Genomic DNA, 18,560 nt, shown 5'->3' with positions numbered 1-18,560 from the left:
ATTACTAAGTCTATACTAATTTTTCTAAAGTTGACTTTTTAGTCCATGAAATGCTTAAAAAAAATATAAATTAAATGCTCAACACACTGGAATGACAAACCAATAGTGATTCATAAAAAGATTGATAATTAGGCCAAAGAAAGATCCCCTGTTATGAAGTTTATTATGCCATCTTCAACCATTGCACTAAAATTTGAGGTCAGTTTTGCACCACTTTAGTGCAAATCTTGCACCAAGTTTAATCATCTTCAACTAAAAATACCAAAAATTGTATCAAATGAATAGTGTTTCAATTTTTACTGTAGTTACGAGTGAAATCAAAGTAAGTAAATTTCAGGATTTGTAATTTCTGTTGGAATATAGTCGTGTTAATGAAATCGGATTATCACATACCATATGTATAGTTTAGATACCGATTTTAAGCATACCGTATATGTAATATACTGTATATGCAGCTTACCATATTTACAGGAAGCTTACCGTATATGCAGTTTACCGTATTTGTACCTTATCGTATTTGACAGCTCACCGTATATGGCAGTGCAGCTCACCATAAATGGCAGCTCACTGTATTTGATAGCGAAACTCACCGTATATACGTAAAATTAGCACAAACTACTTTTATTAAAATAACACAGATTTTTTTTTCAATAGAAAAATCGTATAAGTAACATACATATACCGAATTGCATTTATCAACTTTTAGCAAGAAGATCAGATATATATATTTTTTAGTTTTATTTTTATTTCTAACATAAATATAAAAATAAGTAAAATGCAAAATATATGAATCTAGTAAATTGCAAACGCGCAAATCGCTAAATAAATAAATAACTTGCAAGAATAAACTGTAGATATGCAAATTATAGAAGATAAATAAAATTTCAACCCGAGGCCTGTGCGAGTATAGTTTCCTTAAAACAGATTCGCCCCCTCACCGTAAGTGCTTGAGATTCAATCCAAGCGTCTGTTTTCTACGATCGATAAAACCTGTAGTATCTGAGTACCACAGAAACTACTCCGGGGAATTGATACAGTGCCTGAACAATATCACCACGACCTTACTGGACAAATATGCGTATGCAGGAAGAACTACTGAAAACAGTACAGATACAGAGAGGAAGAGGACGAATTTTTCATCTGTGTAAATTGAGTTTAATTATATAGATTTAATTTGTTCATTAACCATTGGAGTTATATCAGTTTCTGGAGTTTCAGAAACTCAAAAGTCAGTGGAAAAAGCAAGAAAAAAATTGCAAAATGTGGGCTCTCCAAAGGGGCCAATTTTTGCTTCGTTCGGTTTGATATTCGTGTATGCAGATCGCGCCCGCACCCAAGTTCAAGGTCCGAAGGCAATTTTGGTCCGAGATTTGCACCTCCCTGTGCGCGCAGGTGGAGAAAGCCTCTATGCTACACATGATTACACCATTCCAAAATGTAATTCTATATAAAGTGGTTCTTGCTTTCATATTTCTTCAATGTGGAACTAACTTCAATTTTTTCTACATAACCATCTTCCAATGGTCATCATTGAGCTCCAATTTCTCATTCACCTAAGCTTCATTTCGAGCAAATAAATATATGATTTTAATGCTCTCACGTATCAACTTTGATCTTTTAAATTGGACCAACGGGTCCCACCGAAAATTTTGCAAAAAGTGAGCTATTTAGTCATTTTTTCCAACAATCCCCTAAATGAATGAAAATTGGGAGAGACGTGAGATTGTGAGACACGAGACTTGGTGATCGTGAGACACAAAACTAGGTGATAAAGTTCAATGGTTGAAGCCTGCATAGGATATGTAGAATTACCCTTTGAACATTTCCTTGTGAAAACATATTTACTTTACTAGCCGACTAGTAGACGTGTCGTCCTTGAACTGTTCTGTCATTTATGTAAACGATGATATACTTCACACAGAATTCTTCCTAACACAATTCAGTTCTTATTATTATGTTCGTTTTGGCTATGAATATATGCATGGTTCTGTGAGAGTTCTTAAGAATTGAGCCCCACACAACTCTATTAGAAGTAGCCCCACTTCTCTCTTACATAGGTGATTTCTTACTACAAGTAACCTGCATTACTTGGCTCGATTTTCGACGCATAAGAATCATTAAAAGCCTATTGCTTATCCTCCATCCTTACGGGCATCACTGTTACCTCATAGATATGGACAGGAGGTAACATCCCCACAGTGATTTTATTAAACCTTTACAATTAGGTTGTCCATTTGAACCTAGATCTTGGGATCTCCAATTAACTAGGTTGGATTTCCTTTGTAATGACTTATTCATTCAAGGGCTTAAGTCTCATTCTTTTCGATGACTTCCCAACTAACTCTCTATTTAACCCTTTGGTTAGCGGATTCACAGTGTTATCTTTTGACTTTACGTAGTCAATAGTGATAATTTCAGTTGAGAGTAGTTGTCTTATGGTATTGTGTCTGCAACGTATATGTCTAGACCTACCATTGTACATGTTACTTTGAGTCATTCCTATTGCTGATTGACTGTCACAATATATGCAAATTGTTGGCACAGGTTTTGACCATCTTGGAATATTCTCTAAAAAGTTGCGTAGCCATTTAGCCTCTTCACCAAATTTATTTAGAGCTATAAACTCAGATTTCATCGTAGATCAGGCTATAACTGTTTACTTAGAGGATTTCCACGTTATAACAGTACCTCCCAATGTGAACACAAGTCCACTGGTAGACTTTGAGTCTTTTATATCAGATATCCAATTAGCATCACTGTATCCTTCAATGACTGCTGGATATCTGGTATAATGTAATCCATAGTCACGAGTATATCTTAAGTACCTTAGTACTCTTACTATTCCTTTCCAGTTATCAGCTCCTGGATTACTTGTGTATCTACTTAGTTTACGGACTGTGTAGGTTATATCTGATATTGTACAATTCATCAGATACATTAGACTTTCAATAACTCTCGAGTATTCTACTTGAGAGATACTTTCACTTTTGTTTTTAGATAGGTGTGGACTTGTATCTATTAGTGTTCTAGCCAAGTCAGTATCATCCTTATTGAACTTTTTCAAAATTTTGTCCACGTAATGTGACTGACTTAGAATAAGCTCATCTGATGTTCTTGAGATTTTTACTCCAAGTAAAAATCAGCTAAATCCATATATTTATGTCAACCCTCGAATTCAACATATTTTTAGTGGATTCAATCATCTTATTGTCACTTCCAACAATAAGCATGTCGTTAACGTAAAGACATAGAATGACATAACCATCTTTAATGTCTTTGACGTAAACACATTTGTCACACTCATTGATTTTAAATACACTCTTTATCATGACATTATCAAAATTTTCATGCCATTGTTTGGGTGCTTGTTTCAAGCCATATAGTGACTTTACTAATTTACAAACTTTTTTTCTTGCCCTGGTGATGAAAACCTCTCAGGTTGTTCCATATAAATTTCTTCTTGTAAATCTCCATTTAAAAAGGCAGTTTTAACATCCATTTGGTGTACTTCAAGATTTCGCAAAGCGACAATCGCAAGTATCAACTTAATAGATGTTATTCTCGTCACTAGAGAATATGTATCAATGTAATTATGGCATTCCCTTTGTTTGTAACCTTTTGATATTAGTCTGGCCTTATACTTTTCGATAGTTCCATCTGCTCTCATTTGTCTTTTGAAAATCCATTTATAGCCTAGTGGTTTGCTTCCTGGAGGAAGATCCACTAGCTCCCATGTATGATTCCGTAGTATGGAATCTATCTCACTTTTAATGACCTCATTCCATTGAGGTTCTTCCGAGGAATTCACAACCTCTTGATAACTTTGAGATTCACTTTCTATCATTTAGGTCAGAAAATTAGGACCATACGATTTTTCTATCCTTTCTCGTTTGTTACATCTAACCTCAATCTCCCCTTCTAGTTCTTCGTCATGACTATTTTCAGTAATAGTCTCATATGTTCGTTTGGAAGAGCTTGCTTCCTCTTTGGACTTGTACGGAAATACATGTTCAAAGAATGAAGTATTTCTTGATTCCAATATTGTGTTTTTGTGTATGTATGGGATTTTAGAGTCATACACAAGAAACCGATAAGCACTATTATTATGTGCATAGCCAATGAAGATGCAATCTACCATTTTTGGCCCTATCCTTACCTTCTTTGGTGTTGGAAAGGTTACTTTGGCAAGACACTCCCACATTCATAAGTATTTATAGGAAGATTTTCTTCCTTTCCATAACTCATAAGGGGTCTTTTTCATTTTCTTTCGGAGTACCTTATTTAAAAGGTAATTTGCTGATAACACAGCTTCCCTCACATGTTCTGAGGTAATCCAAAATTTACTAGCATTGCATTAATCATTTCCTTTAAAGTACGATTTTTCCGTTTAGTAACACCGTTTTGTTGCGGTGAATAAGGTGTGATGGTTTCATGTATGATTCTGTATTGTTCACAGAATTTCGCAAAATGGTGCTTCATACTCACCACCTTGATCGTTTCTTAACACCTTAATTTTCTTATTAAGTTGAGTTTCAACTTCACTCTTATAGAGAACAAATTTCTCTATAACTTTATCTTTACTTTTTAGTAAATATACATAACAGTATTTGGTGCTATCGTCGACAAAAGTAATGAAACACTTGTTGTCACCTCTTGTTTGTACGAGTTTTAAATCACATACGTCGCTGTGAATTAAATCAAGTGGTTCTGTGTTCCGTTCAATTGATTTAAACGATGACCTTGTCAATTTTGTCTCAACACAAGTCTCACACTTATGTTTTGAATCAATGTGGAATTCGGGTATACAATTCAAGTTAATTAGTCTTCGTAAAGTATCATAATTAACATGTCCTAATCTACCATGCCACAAATTGGAAAACTCAAGCAAATATGCAGAATAGTTTTCTTTATTCATTTTCAGTTTAACAACCATTAACAACCATTACATTGAGTTTAAACATACTATCGGAAACATATTCTTTTCCGACAAACATACCACTTTTTGACAAAATAATTTTGTTTGACTCAAATACAATGTGAAAGCCATGCTTATTCAAAAGCAACCCGGATACTATGTTCTTGCGAATTTTCGGCACATATAGCACATTGTTGAGAGTCAAATCTTTTTTCGAGGTCATCTTCGGAACTACCTTTCCTTGTTACTTGATTTCAGAAGTTGCTGAATTTCCCATGAACAATTTTTTCCCATTCTCAATTACTTCAAATGCAACAAATAGCTAATTATCAGAGCATACATGCCTCGTAGCACCGGTGTCAATCCACCACTCCTTAGGGTTTGAACCTACCATGTTTATTTCAGAAATGACAGCTGAGAGATTCAGCTTCAACACATCTTGTGCTATGTAGTCAACCACATTTGCTTCTTTCTTTTTCTTTGGCAATTTGCACTCCGAAGACTTATGATCCAATTTGTCACAATTGAAGCATTTTCCTTGAAATTTCTTCTTAGAAATTCCACATTTCGGTCCTTGCTTGGTCCTTTTGCCACCAGATAGTACAGACTTGTTTTCATAGTTCTTACTACTTTCACCATGCTCTACAACATTAGCTTTAGCAGCACCAGGATTGAACCACTTCTTTTCGGAACTCTTGTTGTCTTCTTCAATTCGAAGTCTAATAATTAATTCTTCGACGTTCATTTCCTTTCGCTTGTATTTCAAATAATTCTTGAAATCCTTCCATGTGGGGACAATTTTTCAATAATTACAACAACTTGAAAAGTTTCACTCAAAATCATCCCTTCGGTATGAATTTCGTGAAGAATCACTTGGAATTCTTGCACTTAACTGATAACTGTTTTGGAGTCCACCATTTTATAATCTAAGAATTTGCCGACAATGAACTTTTTTGCATCAGCATCCTAAGTTTTATAAAGACTCCCACAGTTCCTTAGCAGTTTTCTTAGTATTATACACATTGAATAGCGTGTTTGCTAAACTCTTCATAATATAGTTTCGGCACAGAAAATTCAAGTGGTTCCAAGCATCAAGTGCACTGATTGCTTGAACATCTTCTTCACCCTCATTGAGTTTTGGAGCAGTCTCAATCAAAAATCTCGCAAGATTCAAAGTGGTCAGACAAAATAACATTTTCTGCTGCCGCCTTTTGAAATTCAAGTCATTCAATTTCTCCGATTTTTCTCCATGATTAATTAGAATATTAACGGTATGGCCAGTAGTATGAGCCACTGTTTGACTCACAACATAAATTAGCAATTTAGCCCCAGTCTGAGTCATAACAGAGTTTGGCTCTTGAGCCACAGCTGAGCCTATAGCCTGATTTCCAGTAGGCACAATTTTGGTCACATCCATGTTGGTCGATTCGGTTGCCATTTCTGAAAATCAAACAAAAAAAATTAGTTTCCAAAATTAACAGTATAAGAAACTAATTTTTTTCTCAAAGAATCTGTTTTAAATTTGTTGGAATATAGTGGTATTAATGAAATCGGATTATTGCATACCGTATATATAGTTTATATACCGATTTTAAGCATACCGTATATCCAATATATTATATATGCAGCTTACCGTATTTACATCAAGCTTACCGTATATGCAGTTTACCGTATTTGCAGGCAACTTACCGTATTTGATAGCTCACTGCATATGGCAGTGCAGCTCACTGTATTTGGCAGCGAAGCTCACCGTATATACATAAAATTAGCACAAACTATTTTTATTAAAATAACACAGATTTTTTTTTCAATAGAAAAATCGTATATGTAACATATATATACCGAATTGCATTTACCAATCGTTAGCAAGAAAATCATATATATATATATATATATATATATATATATATATATATATATATATATATATATATATATATATATATATATATATATATATATATATATATATATATATATATATATATATATATATATATATATATATATATATATATATATATATATATATATATATATATATATATATATATATATATATATATATATATATATATATATATATATATATATATATATATATATATATATAAGTAAATTGCAAAATATATGAATCTAGTAAATTGCAAACGTGTAAATCGCTAAATAAATAAATAACTTACAAGAATAAACTACAGATATGCAAATTGAAGAAGATAAATAAAATTTCAACCCGAGGCCTGTGCAAGCATAGTTTCCTTAAAAGGTATTCGCCCCCTTACCGTAAGTGCTTGAGGTCCAATCCGAGCGTCTATTTATCAAGATACAACGGTAAAACCTGTAGTGTCTAAGCACCACAGAAACTACTCCGACGAACTGATACAATGCCTGAACAATATCACCACGACCAACCATTGGAGTTATATCAGTTTTTGGAGTTTCAAAAATTCAAAAGTCAGTGGAGAAAGCAAGAAAAAATTGCAAAACGTGGACTTTCCAAAGGGGTCAATTTTTGCTTCGTTCGGTCCGACATTCGTATACACAGGTCGCGCCCGCACACAAATTCAAGGTCCAAAGGCAATTTTGGTCCGAGATTTGCACCTCCTGCGTGTGCACGTGGAAAGAGTGTCTATGCTACACATGATTACACCATTCCAAAGTGTAATTCTATATAAAGTGGTTCTTACTTTCATATTTTTCCTATGTGGGTTTAACATCAATTTTTTCCCACATAACCATCTTTCAATGGTCATCTTTGAGCTCCAATTTCTCATTCACCCAACCTTCATTTTTGGTAAATAAATATATGATTTTGATGCTCTCATGGAGAAGAACACGTATCAACTTTCATATTCCAAATTAGATTAATGGGTTCCACCGAAAATCTTGCCAAAAGTGAGCAATTTACTCATTTTTTCCAACAATTTCTTCCCTTTTCTCACCATTGATGGCTATTTCACATTGAATAATCCTACAAAGAAATTAGAAAAAATCATATGGGTGTCTTTCTTAACTTGTATAGCATACGCAAATACAAAAAAATTACCCAACCCTAGCCACACCCTAAATAGAATGGTAGTTCTTTTAGATGGAATAAAATAATGATAAAGTACAATTTTTTTATGATACGTGCCACATTGGATTTGACTTTATCAAATCAAAGTTTTGGTTTATCTACTACTCTAGCCTACACCTATAAATACTAGGCAAGGATTTCATATTTTACCACACCAAAAAATATTCACACGTGAAAGAGAGAGAAGAAAGAAAGAGAGAGAGAGAGAAAGAGGAAAGAGTGTGTGAAAACAGAAATTTATCATACATCAACTATCACTGTCGATCAATAAATCGTTCACAGAGTAGAGGAAGGAATTTTGGAACGTGCATTCAAATATTTTTCGTGTACATTTCGATAACAAGGTAAGATACATTTATATGCAAAGTGTTTACGTTTCCTTATGCTCTTATATGCGATTAAATATGCATGGAATGCTAGTGGACCTTCGGGTTCTAGAGAAAGAGATATGAAATTTCTACATGGAAATTAAGAGGACCTAAGATGGGTGTGTCGCTTGGTCACCGATATACTCCATAAGAGAAGAGCGGTATGAAGTGTATTATTTATTTGTTATATACCTGTGTATGGAAATTTGCACGTATCTTACTGGGTATTTTTAATACTCACTCTTACATTAATTTTTCAGATTAGTTCGGGTCGATTGGAACAGTGGAGAATTGGTGATGCGGACTGCCAAGTGGATAAAAAATAGAGAAAAAGAAATAAGTGTGCCATTTTAAATTTAGCAATTTGTTTATTTTAATTTAGAACGCATTATTTGAATTACTTAGGAGTTTATGTTTATGGTTAGATACGCTTTCAATAAGTTTAATTTAAACGTTACAATTATTTGTTTATTGAAGAATTTTATATAGTTCCGCATTTTTTTTAATTAAAGAAAAATGAGTTTTCGTAACGTTCCCGTGTTTATGCTTAATGAAAAAATTGGGGCGTTACATAAAATATATTGAGATGCACCAAACACAATCTTAGGGAGGGATACAAATTTATTATCATTCAATTTTCAGGTTTTCCAAAAAATCAAACCAACTGATCCACCCTCACGCCTACTTACAAGTGTATTAAATGGAACCACTTGAAATTATTCAAAAGTTAATAATAAGAAAACGAACAAAGGATTGTAGAGAGAAAATATACCACCATTCATTGTACTCATTACCTCTCGAGCTCTCTTCACTGGGATATTATAAACTAATGACGCTAATATGTATTTATACTCCCTCCTACTCGGAATGGATAGAGATTTATCTTAAGCAAGTAGAATGATTCGCAAGAACGTAACATTTTAGCATCTTTCACAGGATTCCTACATATTGTGAAATCTTTGCAGACTTGCCACTAGAATCCTCTAAGGAGCTTTGTCCTATGCAAGTCTTTAGTATTATGCAGTGAAATCCATTTAATGAAATACAGTTGATAATATGTCGATTTGTACTCGAAAAATATCAATTTGCTAAATATGTCCTATGTCATTTATTCCATCATTTTTAAAATACTGTCTTTCCATCTATTAGAAAATGAATTTGATAACGAAAGTGAGGTGGAGAAAATTGTTAAATCAATTGAATTCTTTGGACCACTCCTTGAGGATCTTAGTCCCAAATCTGCATAAAAAATTAGAGTACTATTTCAGTATCACTATCTAAATCTAAAAGATTCTTCATCGAAAACTAACGTGCTTTAGCCACATAGATCCAAGAGCTTACTAATCATCCTCAAGTGGATTTACTTAGAGTCATTATTAGACTCGACGGATTTGAGTGATCCAACTCATTGATTTTAAAAAACGCATTGTCGTTTCTCAACTTTTAGTGATTTAAGAACAAATAATTGTTCAACTACAACACACACTGCTCTATAATACCCTGTTAAAACTAGTCATGAGTTTTAACTTGTCAACTTACTTGTTTAGAACTCATTAACCACTTGTCTCACATTGAGTTTTTTGAAGATTCACCAACTACGTACCGAACAAGAATCAAAAATACTTTCTTATCATAAAATAAAATTAAAATTTGTCACTCACAAGACTCATATTAAACTTGTTGAAAGGATAAATAATCAAAGTATATCTTTCCAACATCCATGAGAAGAAGAGTTAAGCCTGAAGAATTAGGCTTAGGAAATAATAGGGTCAACTCACACGTTGGGAGTTGTCATTACAAAATTATTGAGGTGGCCATCAATTTGTGTCATGCTAATGGCCCATCATCACCAATTTCCATTTATGTATTTTTTTTCTCGCAATAAGAAAAAATTGACGAATAGCATGTGCGGCACATCCAAAATGAATCTCAATCTCTGGTAATGAACAACCATTTCTTCTACTTCTAACCACCTCCCCATAAAGAAAAAAGTATAAATAAAAAATATTGGATAAAATTTGAAACTGAAAAATGTAATCTGGACATTTTATTATACAAATAATGAATAATAGAAATGAGAAAATTACATAGAGCAATCCTGACGAATTATATTCCCGGTTTCTTCTTCTTGTTGTTGTCATCTCTGTAATTTGCAAACCTGAAAATGAGGTTTGAAATTAGGGAAAATAATGATAATAATATAGGTGTTTGGTTTTATTTTTGGAATTCAAAGGAAAAGGAGAAGAGAGAGAATAACAACGAGGGAAGAAACAGTGGAGTGAGTTTTCAGTTGCACGGATTTGGAGTCCGAATGAGAAGCTGGTGGCGGGTTGTAGTAGTAGAAAGGGAAGTATGGAAGAATAGGGTTAGGTGGTGGCGGAGTGGTGTAACCATAAGGGTCTGTAGGTGGATAATAAGATGGATTAGCTGGAGGAGGTGGTGAGTAGTAATATACACCACCGCCACCAACACCATTGGGTGGTGAAGGTGGAGGAGCACAATTGAGCACACTTGATGGTGGTGGTGGAGGAGAAAAAATGGGTTGACATGGATCGTCACAGGAAGAACACATTTTGCAGGAAACTCGATCTTTCTCGATTGCAGTTACAGTTGACATTTCTTGAGAAAAATCACACAGGGAACTGAAAACAAGTGTCAACAAGAAGAGATGAAGATAATCCATTGATGAATGGGCTTGAAGAGAGAAATCCTCAGAAATGTGAAGGATTTAAAGTGTAGTTTGGTGTAATGGAAAGGGAAGCAAAGTGGAAAAGAGGGGTGGGGGTTACAAATTAGAATTGGGAGCATATGCATTGAATATTGATGGCCGTTACTTTCTTTTGTTTTATCCCATTATCATCAGAAGAGAGATAAGAGTGACAAATCATGTGTATTTTCCCATTTCTATATTCATTTTAGCTCCATAGAGTAATTTTTTTAAAAAAAAATAAATAAATTGATAAGTCTTTATTTTAGTTTTTTGAAATACAAAACCTAAGTACGCTTGGCTGCCCTGACTCAACTATAGAGGTAGCCATGCATGTTGGGACTATATTGTTTACATGTCGAAAAAATCAACCTAACATCGGTGTACATTTCAAAATCAAGTTCATATTACTATTTTCAAGTGTGAAAAATAAAATTTAACTAATCATGTTTATAAATATAAAAAAAGTCACAAATGGCTTGCGAGTGACTCGACTCAGCCCATTAAGGGGTGGTTTGGTGGGTTTCGTCGAGCTAGGGTATTGAAATCGAACTAGCTTGCGATTGGCTCGCTTCATATGCAAGCACGAGCTTGCTCGCATGGTGGGTCAAGCCGAATGGCTCCACTCAGCCCATTTGACTCCTTTACCACCAAAGGAACCATGTGGGCTTCGGATTGATTTTTGTTTAATGGGCTTAACCCAAATAATTTCAATACCCCCATAAACCCACCAAACCGTTTATTGCATAACCCACGAACCCCCAATTCCCACCACTTCTTTAATGTTTGGGCGGGAAAAATTAGCCTTCTTATGATCAGAACCCTTAATTTTCAAAAAAATTTCTCTGAGCCAAAATTTGAAATTGAAATTTTCTCATTAAAAGCAGAACAATTTCACTTGCATGTTCCCCTGAAAATTTAGTTATTCACAACAGCAATGGCCGTTTCAAAGAAGAATTCCACAACAAAGACTACCAGTTCCAGTTCATCGCCTTCAAACCTCCACCCACCATACCTTCAGGTACTCTGTTTTTCAGATTTTTCTTCATATTTATTTCAAAATTTTACTGATCAATTTTTGTAATTATTTATTTTTTTGGTTCAGATGATAAGTGAAGCCATTACGACAATGAAGGATCGCGCTGGTTCAAGCCAACCCGCAATAGCGAAATTCATCGAAGTGAATTACACTGCTAGTCTCCCTGCAAATTTCAAGAAAATTCTCTCGGCCCAGTTGAAAAGGTTCGTGAAATCAGAAAAGCTTGTGAAAGTGAAGAACTCCTACAAGATCTCCCCTTCTGAGAAAGTGAAAAGGCCTGCAAATTCAGTTGAAAACAAAACCCATAGGAAGAAAGGAGTCAAGAATGTGGCAACAAAAACTACTGGTTCTAACAAAGAGGTGGTGAAAAAGGACGATGAAAAGGCAAAGAAGACGAAGAGGCTGAGCCAGGTTAAAACTCCAGAGGCTTTGAAGAAGAAAATAATGGGGAAAAAGAATGTGAAGGGGTCTGTTACTGAAGGAAAATTGAAGAAATCGAGTCAGGTTAAATCTTGTCTTCAACACCACGTTCCTTATGTGTGGACTGAAATTTTAAATTAATTTCATAAATGAGTGTTGGACCAGTGTATTCATTCAAACGTGGTCTTTAACAGGATAAGAGTCCCGCAGGATTAAATAAAAAGGTTGCGACTCCAACGAAGAAGGTGGCTCATAAAATGGCGAAATCAGGTTCAAGGCTTGCTGCAAAGAGAGCTTAAAATTGATGATTATGTGGTAGTTTGATCTAGGAAAGTTAAGTTTGTTTAAGAAAGAATGTGCTAGGTAATTTACTGGTTCTTTTAGGTAGTAATATTGCAAGTTTATGTTTCTAGGTAATGACTTTTAAGCTCCTGATGAACTTAGGTAAATATGTTTCATGTTTGGTCTTGTTTTTTTCAATGTATTTTGGCTATTGGATTGGGAAAAGTTGAAACAAACAGTTCTTGGAATATCGAGTAGACGTGACATTAACATTTTTCATAATTGAGTCATGCATGATGCATGCCTTTCTATTAAAAGTTAAAAAAAAGAAAAAAGAAAAAGATGAAAGAAATAAAGAGTGTCAACTTCAAAAATCAAGTTTTGCTGATATCTCTAAGATCCAGTGTGAAAAACAAAGATTGAAATGGACGATACTCCTAGTTGGTTCACATCCTTCATCTACTATGAATGTACTAGGAGCATCTATTGACAAAGAGATCATCCTTGAATGATCCTTTCATAGTAATTAAGAATGCATTAAATTAAACGATTTTATTTTTCAATCTTTCTAACTTCTTTCTATAGAATCAAGATCGTAAAATAGTCATTCATGACCATTAATGAAGATTTTTTCGAAAATTTAAGGATTGGTAATTCTTTTAGAAATCAAATGGATTCACACATATATCCAAAGAGGGGGGTTGAGTTGGGCTACAATGCTTTGGATTTTATTTATTTATATATCAGCTTCCTCCTAACTTTGTCCTTGAACATGGGCGGATGCAGGGACGGGCTGGGCCGTGCTACAGCCCGTCCTTTCAGCCCAAATGCCATTAAAAAGAAAAAATTTAAGTAAATTTTTTTTATACGTATTAGCCCGTGTTGAATTTTTTTTTTTGGATCCGCCATTGTACTTGAATACTTTCGAAATTTTAAATATAGTACGTGAATAAGCATTCGAGTTTTAACGCAACAAATGTGTGAAACATGCGACAATCCAAAGATTGTATAGTTGTCAAAATCTGATCTATTTTCCTAAGATTAAAATATAATTCAAACGTATTATTTGCTTCATTGAGCATTTTCATTTGCATGGCAGACGAAGACACGGTTTTGCACGTTCAAACCAGAATCCATTTATTAGTTGTTGGGATTTAGGAGGATGGCACGAAATCACGCGTCATGGGTGGGTATATTTATATCGAGTTTGGCTGTGCTTTTAAGCAACATTTATTGTCTTATTTTGACAGAGTGTTTCATCAAGATTCAATCCAGATTACGAATTTACGATGATATGGGATATTTACTATCCTGAAAAGGTCAAGAAGTAATCTTATTTCGAACAATCATGTTACATGTTACGTGGTGACACGTCATTGAACAGTTTAAATTTTCAATACTTGCCACCACTTGTTATATCAACATTAATGTTGGGATCATGCTAGATGAACATGGTCAACGTTCAAACAGCTTTATCCTTAATGTCAATTAAAGATCGTACAAGTGGCAATTTTATATTTTGACGATAGTGTATGCTCAAAAAATTCAGGGAGCAACTAATTAAAATGTTTAGCCAAACATACATTATACTTTATTTTTTAAGGATGGAGAAGCATTTTAAAACATTGAAATTTATGACGCTCCATTTCATAGTCAAACAGTCATTTCTTACCACTAATTAGTGAAAATACCCTTGATGCTGAACTAATTAAGTTAGTACAAGAATAATACAATTTTATGTATTTTCATAATTATAATTACATAGGATGTATTTAAGATGCCTCGTTTAGAATTGATTAGATTCTTGAAAATAAGTAAATATTGTGAATTCTATAGAATATATAAGTAAATATAAAATTTAATCAAATAATTATAAGTTTGGACAAATGGAGGATCCGGCCTTGCACCATGTGAATGGGCCATATTGATGCTTTGCAGTCAAAGCATATTCATCTTTTTCAGCCAAACAGTCACAAAAAGGCAAAAGCATAATTTATTATCATCTTGAGTTGCCAAACACACCTTTATCTCTTAAAGAAGCCAAGAAGATGATAAAAAAAAAAAAAACAAAAGGTTTAAGCTGTAGCATTTATTAGCCACCGACTCAACAACCTTCCTATTAATATCCCAACACTCAACAGCTTCTACTCCCAAACTTCCACCTGTTTTAAAATTCCATTCACTGCCAGTACATAATCTCGCTCTCTTTTTGAGAGTTACTGAAAACTGAAACAAAAAAGTAGAAAAAAATCCATGGAAGGAGTATCAGTCACCGTGTACAGAAGAATTACTCGATACTGGCGGAGGAAGGGATACGAAAAGCTAAACGGAACCGCCGGAGGCCGCGGAAGAAAATCACGTGTGGTTGAGCTAGCTGCTTCCGATGGATCTAGCCGTCGACGGCGGTTCTGGAGGATAAAATTGACTCCAAGGCTTAAGCTCAAGCTCAGATTCACGCCGAAGAAGTTTTTGAGCGGATTGCGTGATGCATACGTGAATATGATGATGAAACTCGCGAACACGAGAATGATCAGCACCGGATATTCCGGCGGATACTCCGGGGATGGAGTGACTGGATTCGGATTGAGACCGATCAAGGAGTATGATGAAAGGATGATTGTTGAGATCTACAAATCGATTATCTTGGCGCAAGGTCAATTGTTGCCTCGTGATGCCGCCAGAATGGGCTCCGGCATTGTATGCCGACGGTAATAATTAATTCTATTATCGTCAATGGACAAACTTTCAGATCAATTTAATTTTTTCCAATTTTTTTCCCGGAATTGGATCTGTCCTCTGTTGTAACTTTTAACAATAACCATGGAATAAAATGTGCAAAAAATACTGTTTTTATTTTCATGTTTCAGCAGCATGGCCATTGGCCTTAGAGCGGTAAAACTTACATGAGCTTTTATACGCATTTGTCTTTTGTTTTATCTTATTTTTTCTGACATTACTGTGTCTTAACTTTGCATATTTTGGCTACTGTTTCTCCACCTAACGTTTTTTCGTCCATTTTGACTGGTTGGATCAAGATACGAATAATAAAATCATCAAGTACTGTTAAGTAGATATAGTAATAGGAAGAGAGACTCGGAACTAGTATGCAATCTATTGGCTTCCATAAGGCGAGTTCAGACACAATCTAAAGATCGATAATTCGATTGGAAATTGAAAATGAGTGTCACCAAACATAAAATTTTTATGATATCTTAGACATAAAATTTCATCTTGTATCGCCAAACTTATATATAGAATTGTCAAGAAATGAAATTTGTGATAGCTAAGGTAATTTTTTTGTCGAGAGAGAATTTATTATGGTGGCCACAATGAAATCGCTGAAAATTTGACAGCGAGCCACCACCTCATCGAGCAGCCCATCCTCATCCAATGAGGTGAGGTCACCTTGGGACTTGAGTTGGGTCATCCGATGTGGTGATGGCTCTCCAATCGAATGTTGCACCACATAGAACCATACGATCGTCCCACCAATATATTTCTCCAATGTAGTAGTTGAGGATTGACGAGAACGAAACTATAAATTTGGGCCTTCCGAAAATTAATTATTCTATACATGCCGAAATATGTTGGCAGGGACTGGATCACATTATAATAAGGCTTTGCATTTAATGCCGCCGACAACTTAGGTTAATCGAAAGGCGAAAAGATGCTTATGTTAGTCAACCAAACTTGAAATTCCATTTTGCTTGTATTCTGCAGCAATTTTCGCGTCTACCATGTTTCAAGTTTATAATAATAAGAGGTATGCCGATCAGTGTGAGCACGATATCTACATGATAATGCTCTTTAGAGGAACGACTTATTATGCGGAGTTTATATAGAGCCTGTTTGGGCCCGATTTTTTCACTTAAAAAATTGATTTTTTGACTGTTATTCCACTATTTCAGCCGTTATATTTGACTTTTTCTCTCACAGGTGGACTCCACTTTTCTCCTAACGATCAAAAAATCAATTCTCAAAATCACTCCTAAACAGGCTCATAATGTATTACATGTTGATAGTACTAATGAGTCTTATAAAAATAAAAGTAAATTTGATCAATTATGAATAGATTATTAACGGTGCCAAACAAGCAATAAGCCATGTCTTGTGTAGAAAGAAGCAAGGTCAAACATTCTTGTGTATTATAATCGAGTCTGTACTTTCATTTTTCATTTTTCAATTTTTTTATTATTATTTGTTTTTTTTTGGGACTTCAGCATGGATGTTTAGAGAAGGGGGGGAAGAGGAATGAGTGACACCAATTTTTATGTTTATGACGGACTCTGAACCCAAATTTCACTTTTGGGCCCGTATCCACTATGTTCTTTCTAAATTGGTCCGAGAACTGAGTCCATAACCAGCTTAATAAATTATCGTAGTGGGCTTGTCTAGATAAACTTCGTGGAGCATTAGATGCAAAATAGAATACCCGCTTCGCACAACTGGGTTTAACGAAGCTCTTTGCTTTGGAAACAAAGACGGATTTAGGCGGGGCTGGGTTGGGCTATAGCCCCCCCATTCAGGCCCAAGAGCTTTTGTAATCATACTACATAGACATAATGACTGACATAATACTTGACATAATGACACGTGGTTACCTATTATTAGATTGTTTAAAATACAGTTATTTTTTTTTCAATTAATCACATCTTACCAACACTTATTATGTCAACCATTATGTCACAAATTTTCTGGCAAAGTAGCATTATTCTTTTTTTTAGGTATTTTTTATTTTTTGGTAAAAAACCAGTTTTTTATTTGTAAATTTTTTTTTTCCGCGTAGTAGCCCGGTCTTGGATCCAATCCTGGATCCGTCCCTGTTTGGAAATGTTATTCTTTCCCAAAACTCTTTCATGTATAGAACTAATGAATCGATATAAGAACTTGGCTAGTCTATAATTGATTTAATCTCTAAGATGCATGTATATGGGACCAATTAGTTTAATCTAAACCAATTTTTTGACCATAAATTTTATGGTCACTACGCATACACATCACAAAGACATGTCAGTATTGTCATAAACCAAGTCACCATATTTCTTGTAGAAAAAGTTTAAAAGAGGAGAACGACCGGAAAGGACGCACTTTTGATGTACCAATTATCGTGATCACGCTAAACTCTGGGTAGCCAAGTGCAGAGATCTCATGCACCCACAATTTTGTCAAATAGAAGATGTTTCTTCAATTCTCTCTATCTATCACATTTATGATTAAAAAACTTAAACTTATTCATATCACCTTCGTGGACTGAAGAAGACAAAAACTTTGGAGAATTGATTTATGACTATATCAAATTTCATTATCCTTTTTTTTTTTTTTTTTTTTCCTATGAGGGTTTGGTTGGTTGGGGGAGTGTATGGATATATAAATAAAAGAAAACTCTAAAGCGTCCTAAAATATTTATGGAAACTCACATTAATTTTTTTTATGAAGAATAGAGAAAATGATGTGAATAAAAGAGACCATGTGTACAGTGAAGATATGTAACATCAAAACCTGTTTGGCCAGGCTCAAAGCAAGAGAATAGGGTGTTGGGCGTGATATTTGATCTATCTCACCCCAAGAGCTAGCTCAAGAGGTGAGGCTTTTTGTAATACTTTAATTAATTCAAAAGAAAAGTCAAGCTAAAAAAAAATTTAAAAGAAAAAGAAAACAGCAGCCAGCTATGCCAAACCAACACATTCCCAATATATATATATATATATATAATCCAAATCCATAACACACACATTACACACACACACACACAC

At 34.5% G+C, this 18,560-nt stretch overlaps 3 protein-coding genes across 3 annotated transcripts; 2 read left to right on the top strand and 1 right to left on the bottom strand.

Annotated features, from left to right (window-relative positions):
* Positions 1 to 10,080: 10,080 nt before the first annotated feature.
* Positions 10,081 to 11,172, bottom strand: LOC111374302 (leucine-rich repeat extensin-like protein 1). The gene has a single exon (XM_022996958.1). It carries the CDS (start codon positions 11,040 to 11,042, stop codon positions 10,587 to 10,589), a length of 456 nt encoding a protein of 151 aa, XP_022852726.1. The 5' UTR covers positions 11,043 to 11,172; the 3' UTR covers positions 10,081 to 10,586.
* A 781-nt stretch (positions 11,173 to 11,953) lies between these two features.
* On the top strand, positions 11,954 to 13,055 carry LOC111374301 (histone H1-like). The gene is made up of 3 exons (XM_022996957.1): positions 11,954 to 12,087; positions 12,172 to 12,609; positions 12,720 to 13,055. The coding sequence occupies exons 1-3, from the start codon at positions 12,004 to 12,006 to the stop codon at positions 12,822 to 12,824; spliced, it is 627 nt and encodes a 208-aa protein (XP_022852725.1). The 5' UTR covers positions 11,954 to 12,003; the 3' UTR covers positions 12,825 to 13,055.
* A 1,872-nt stretch (positions 13,056 to 14,927) lies between these two features.
* LOC111374312 lies at positions 14,928 to 15,666 on the top strand. The gene has a single exon (XM_022996966.1). It carries the CDS (start codon positions 15,061 to 15,063, stop codon positions 15,517 to 15,519), a length of 459 nt encoding a protein of 152 aa, XP_022852734.1. The 5' UTR covers positions 14,928 to 15,060; the 3' UTR covers positions 15,520 to 15,666.
* Positions 15,667 to 18,560: the final 2,894 nt, after the last annotated feature.

This window comes from Olea europaea, unplaced genomic scaffold (genome assembly GCF_002742605.1).
Source record: "Olea europaea var. sylvestris unplaced genomic scaffold, O_europaea_v1 scaffold1235, whole genome shotgun sequence".
Classification (NCBI taxonomy): domain Eukaryota; kingdom Viridiplantae; phylum Streptophyta; class Magnoliopsida; order Lamiales; family Oleaceae; genus Olea; species Olea europaea.
The sequence above is the reverse complement of the archived record's forward strand: the minus strand, read 5'-3'. Positions and strand labels throughout refer to the sequence as shown.

Bases quoted from the DNA above. Each gene is read 5' to 3' on its own strand.
- LOC111374312 (XM_022996966.1), top strand. From the start codon at position 15,061: ATGGAAGGAGTATCAGTCACCGTGTACAGAAGAATTACTCGATACTGG.
- LOC111374301 (XM_022996957.1), top strand. From the start codon at position 12,004: ATGGCCGTTTCAAAGAAGAATTCCACAACAAAGACTACCAGTTCCAGT. The intron at 12,088-12,171 runs GTACTCTGTTTT...TTTTTGGTTCAG, and splicing joins TCCACCCACCATACCTTCAG to ATGATAAGTGAAGCCATTAC. The intron at 12,610-12,719 runs GTTAAATCTTGT...GGTCTTTAACAG, and splicing joins AATTGAAGAAATCGAGTCAG to GATAAGAGTCCCGCAGGATT.
- LOC111374302 (XM_022996958.1), bottom strand. From the start codon at position 11,042: ATGGATTATCTTCATCTCTTCTTGTTGACACTTGTTTTCAGTTCCCTG.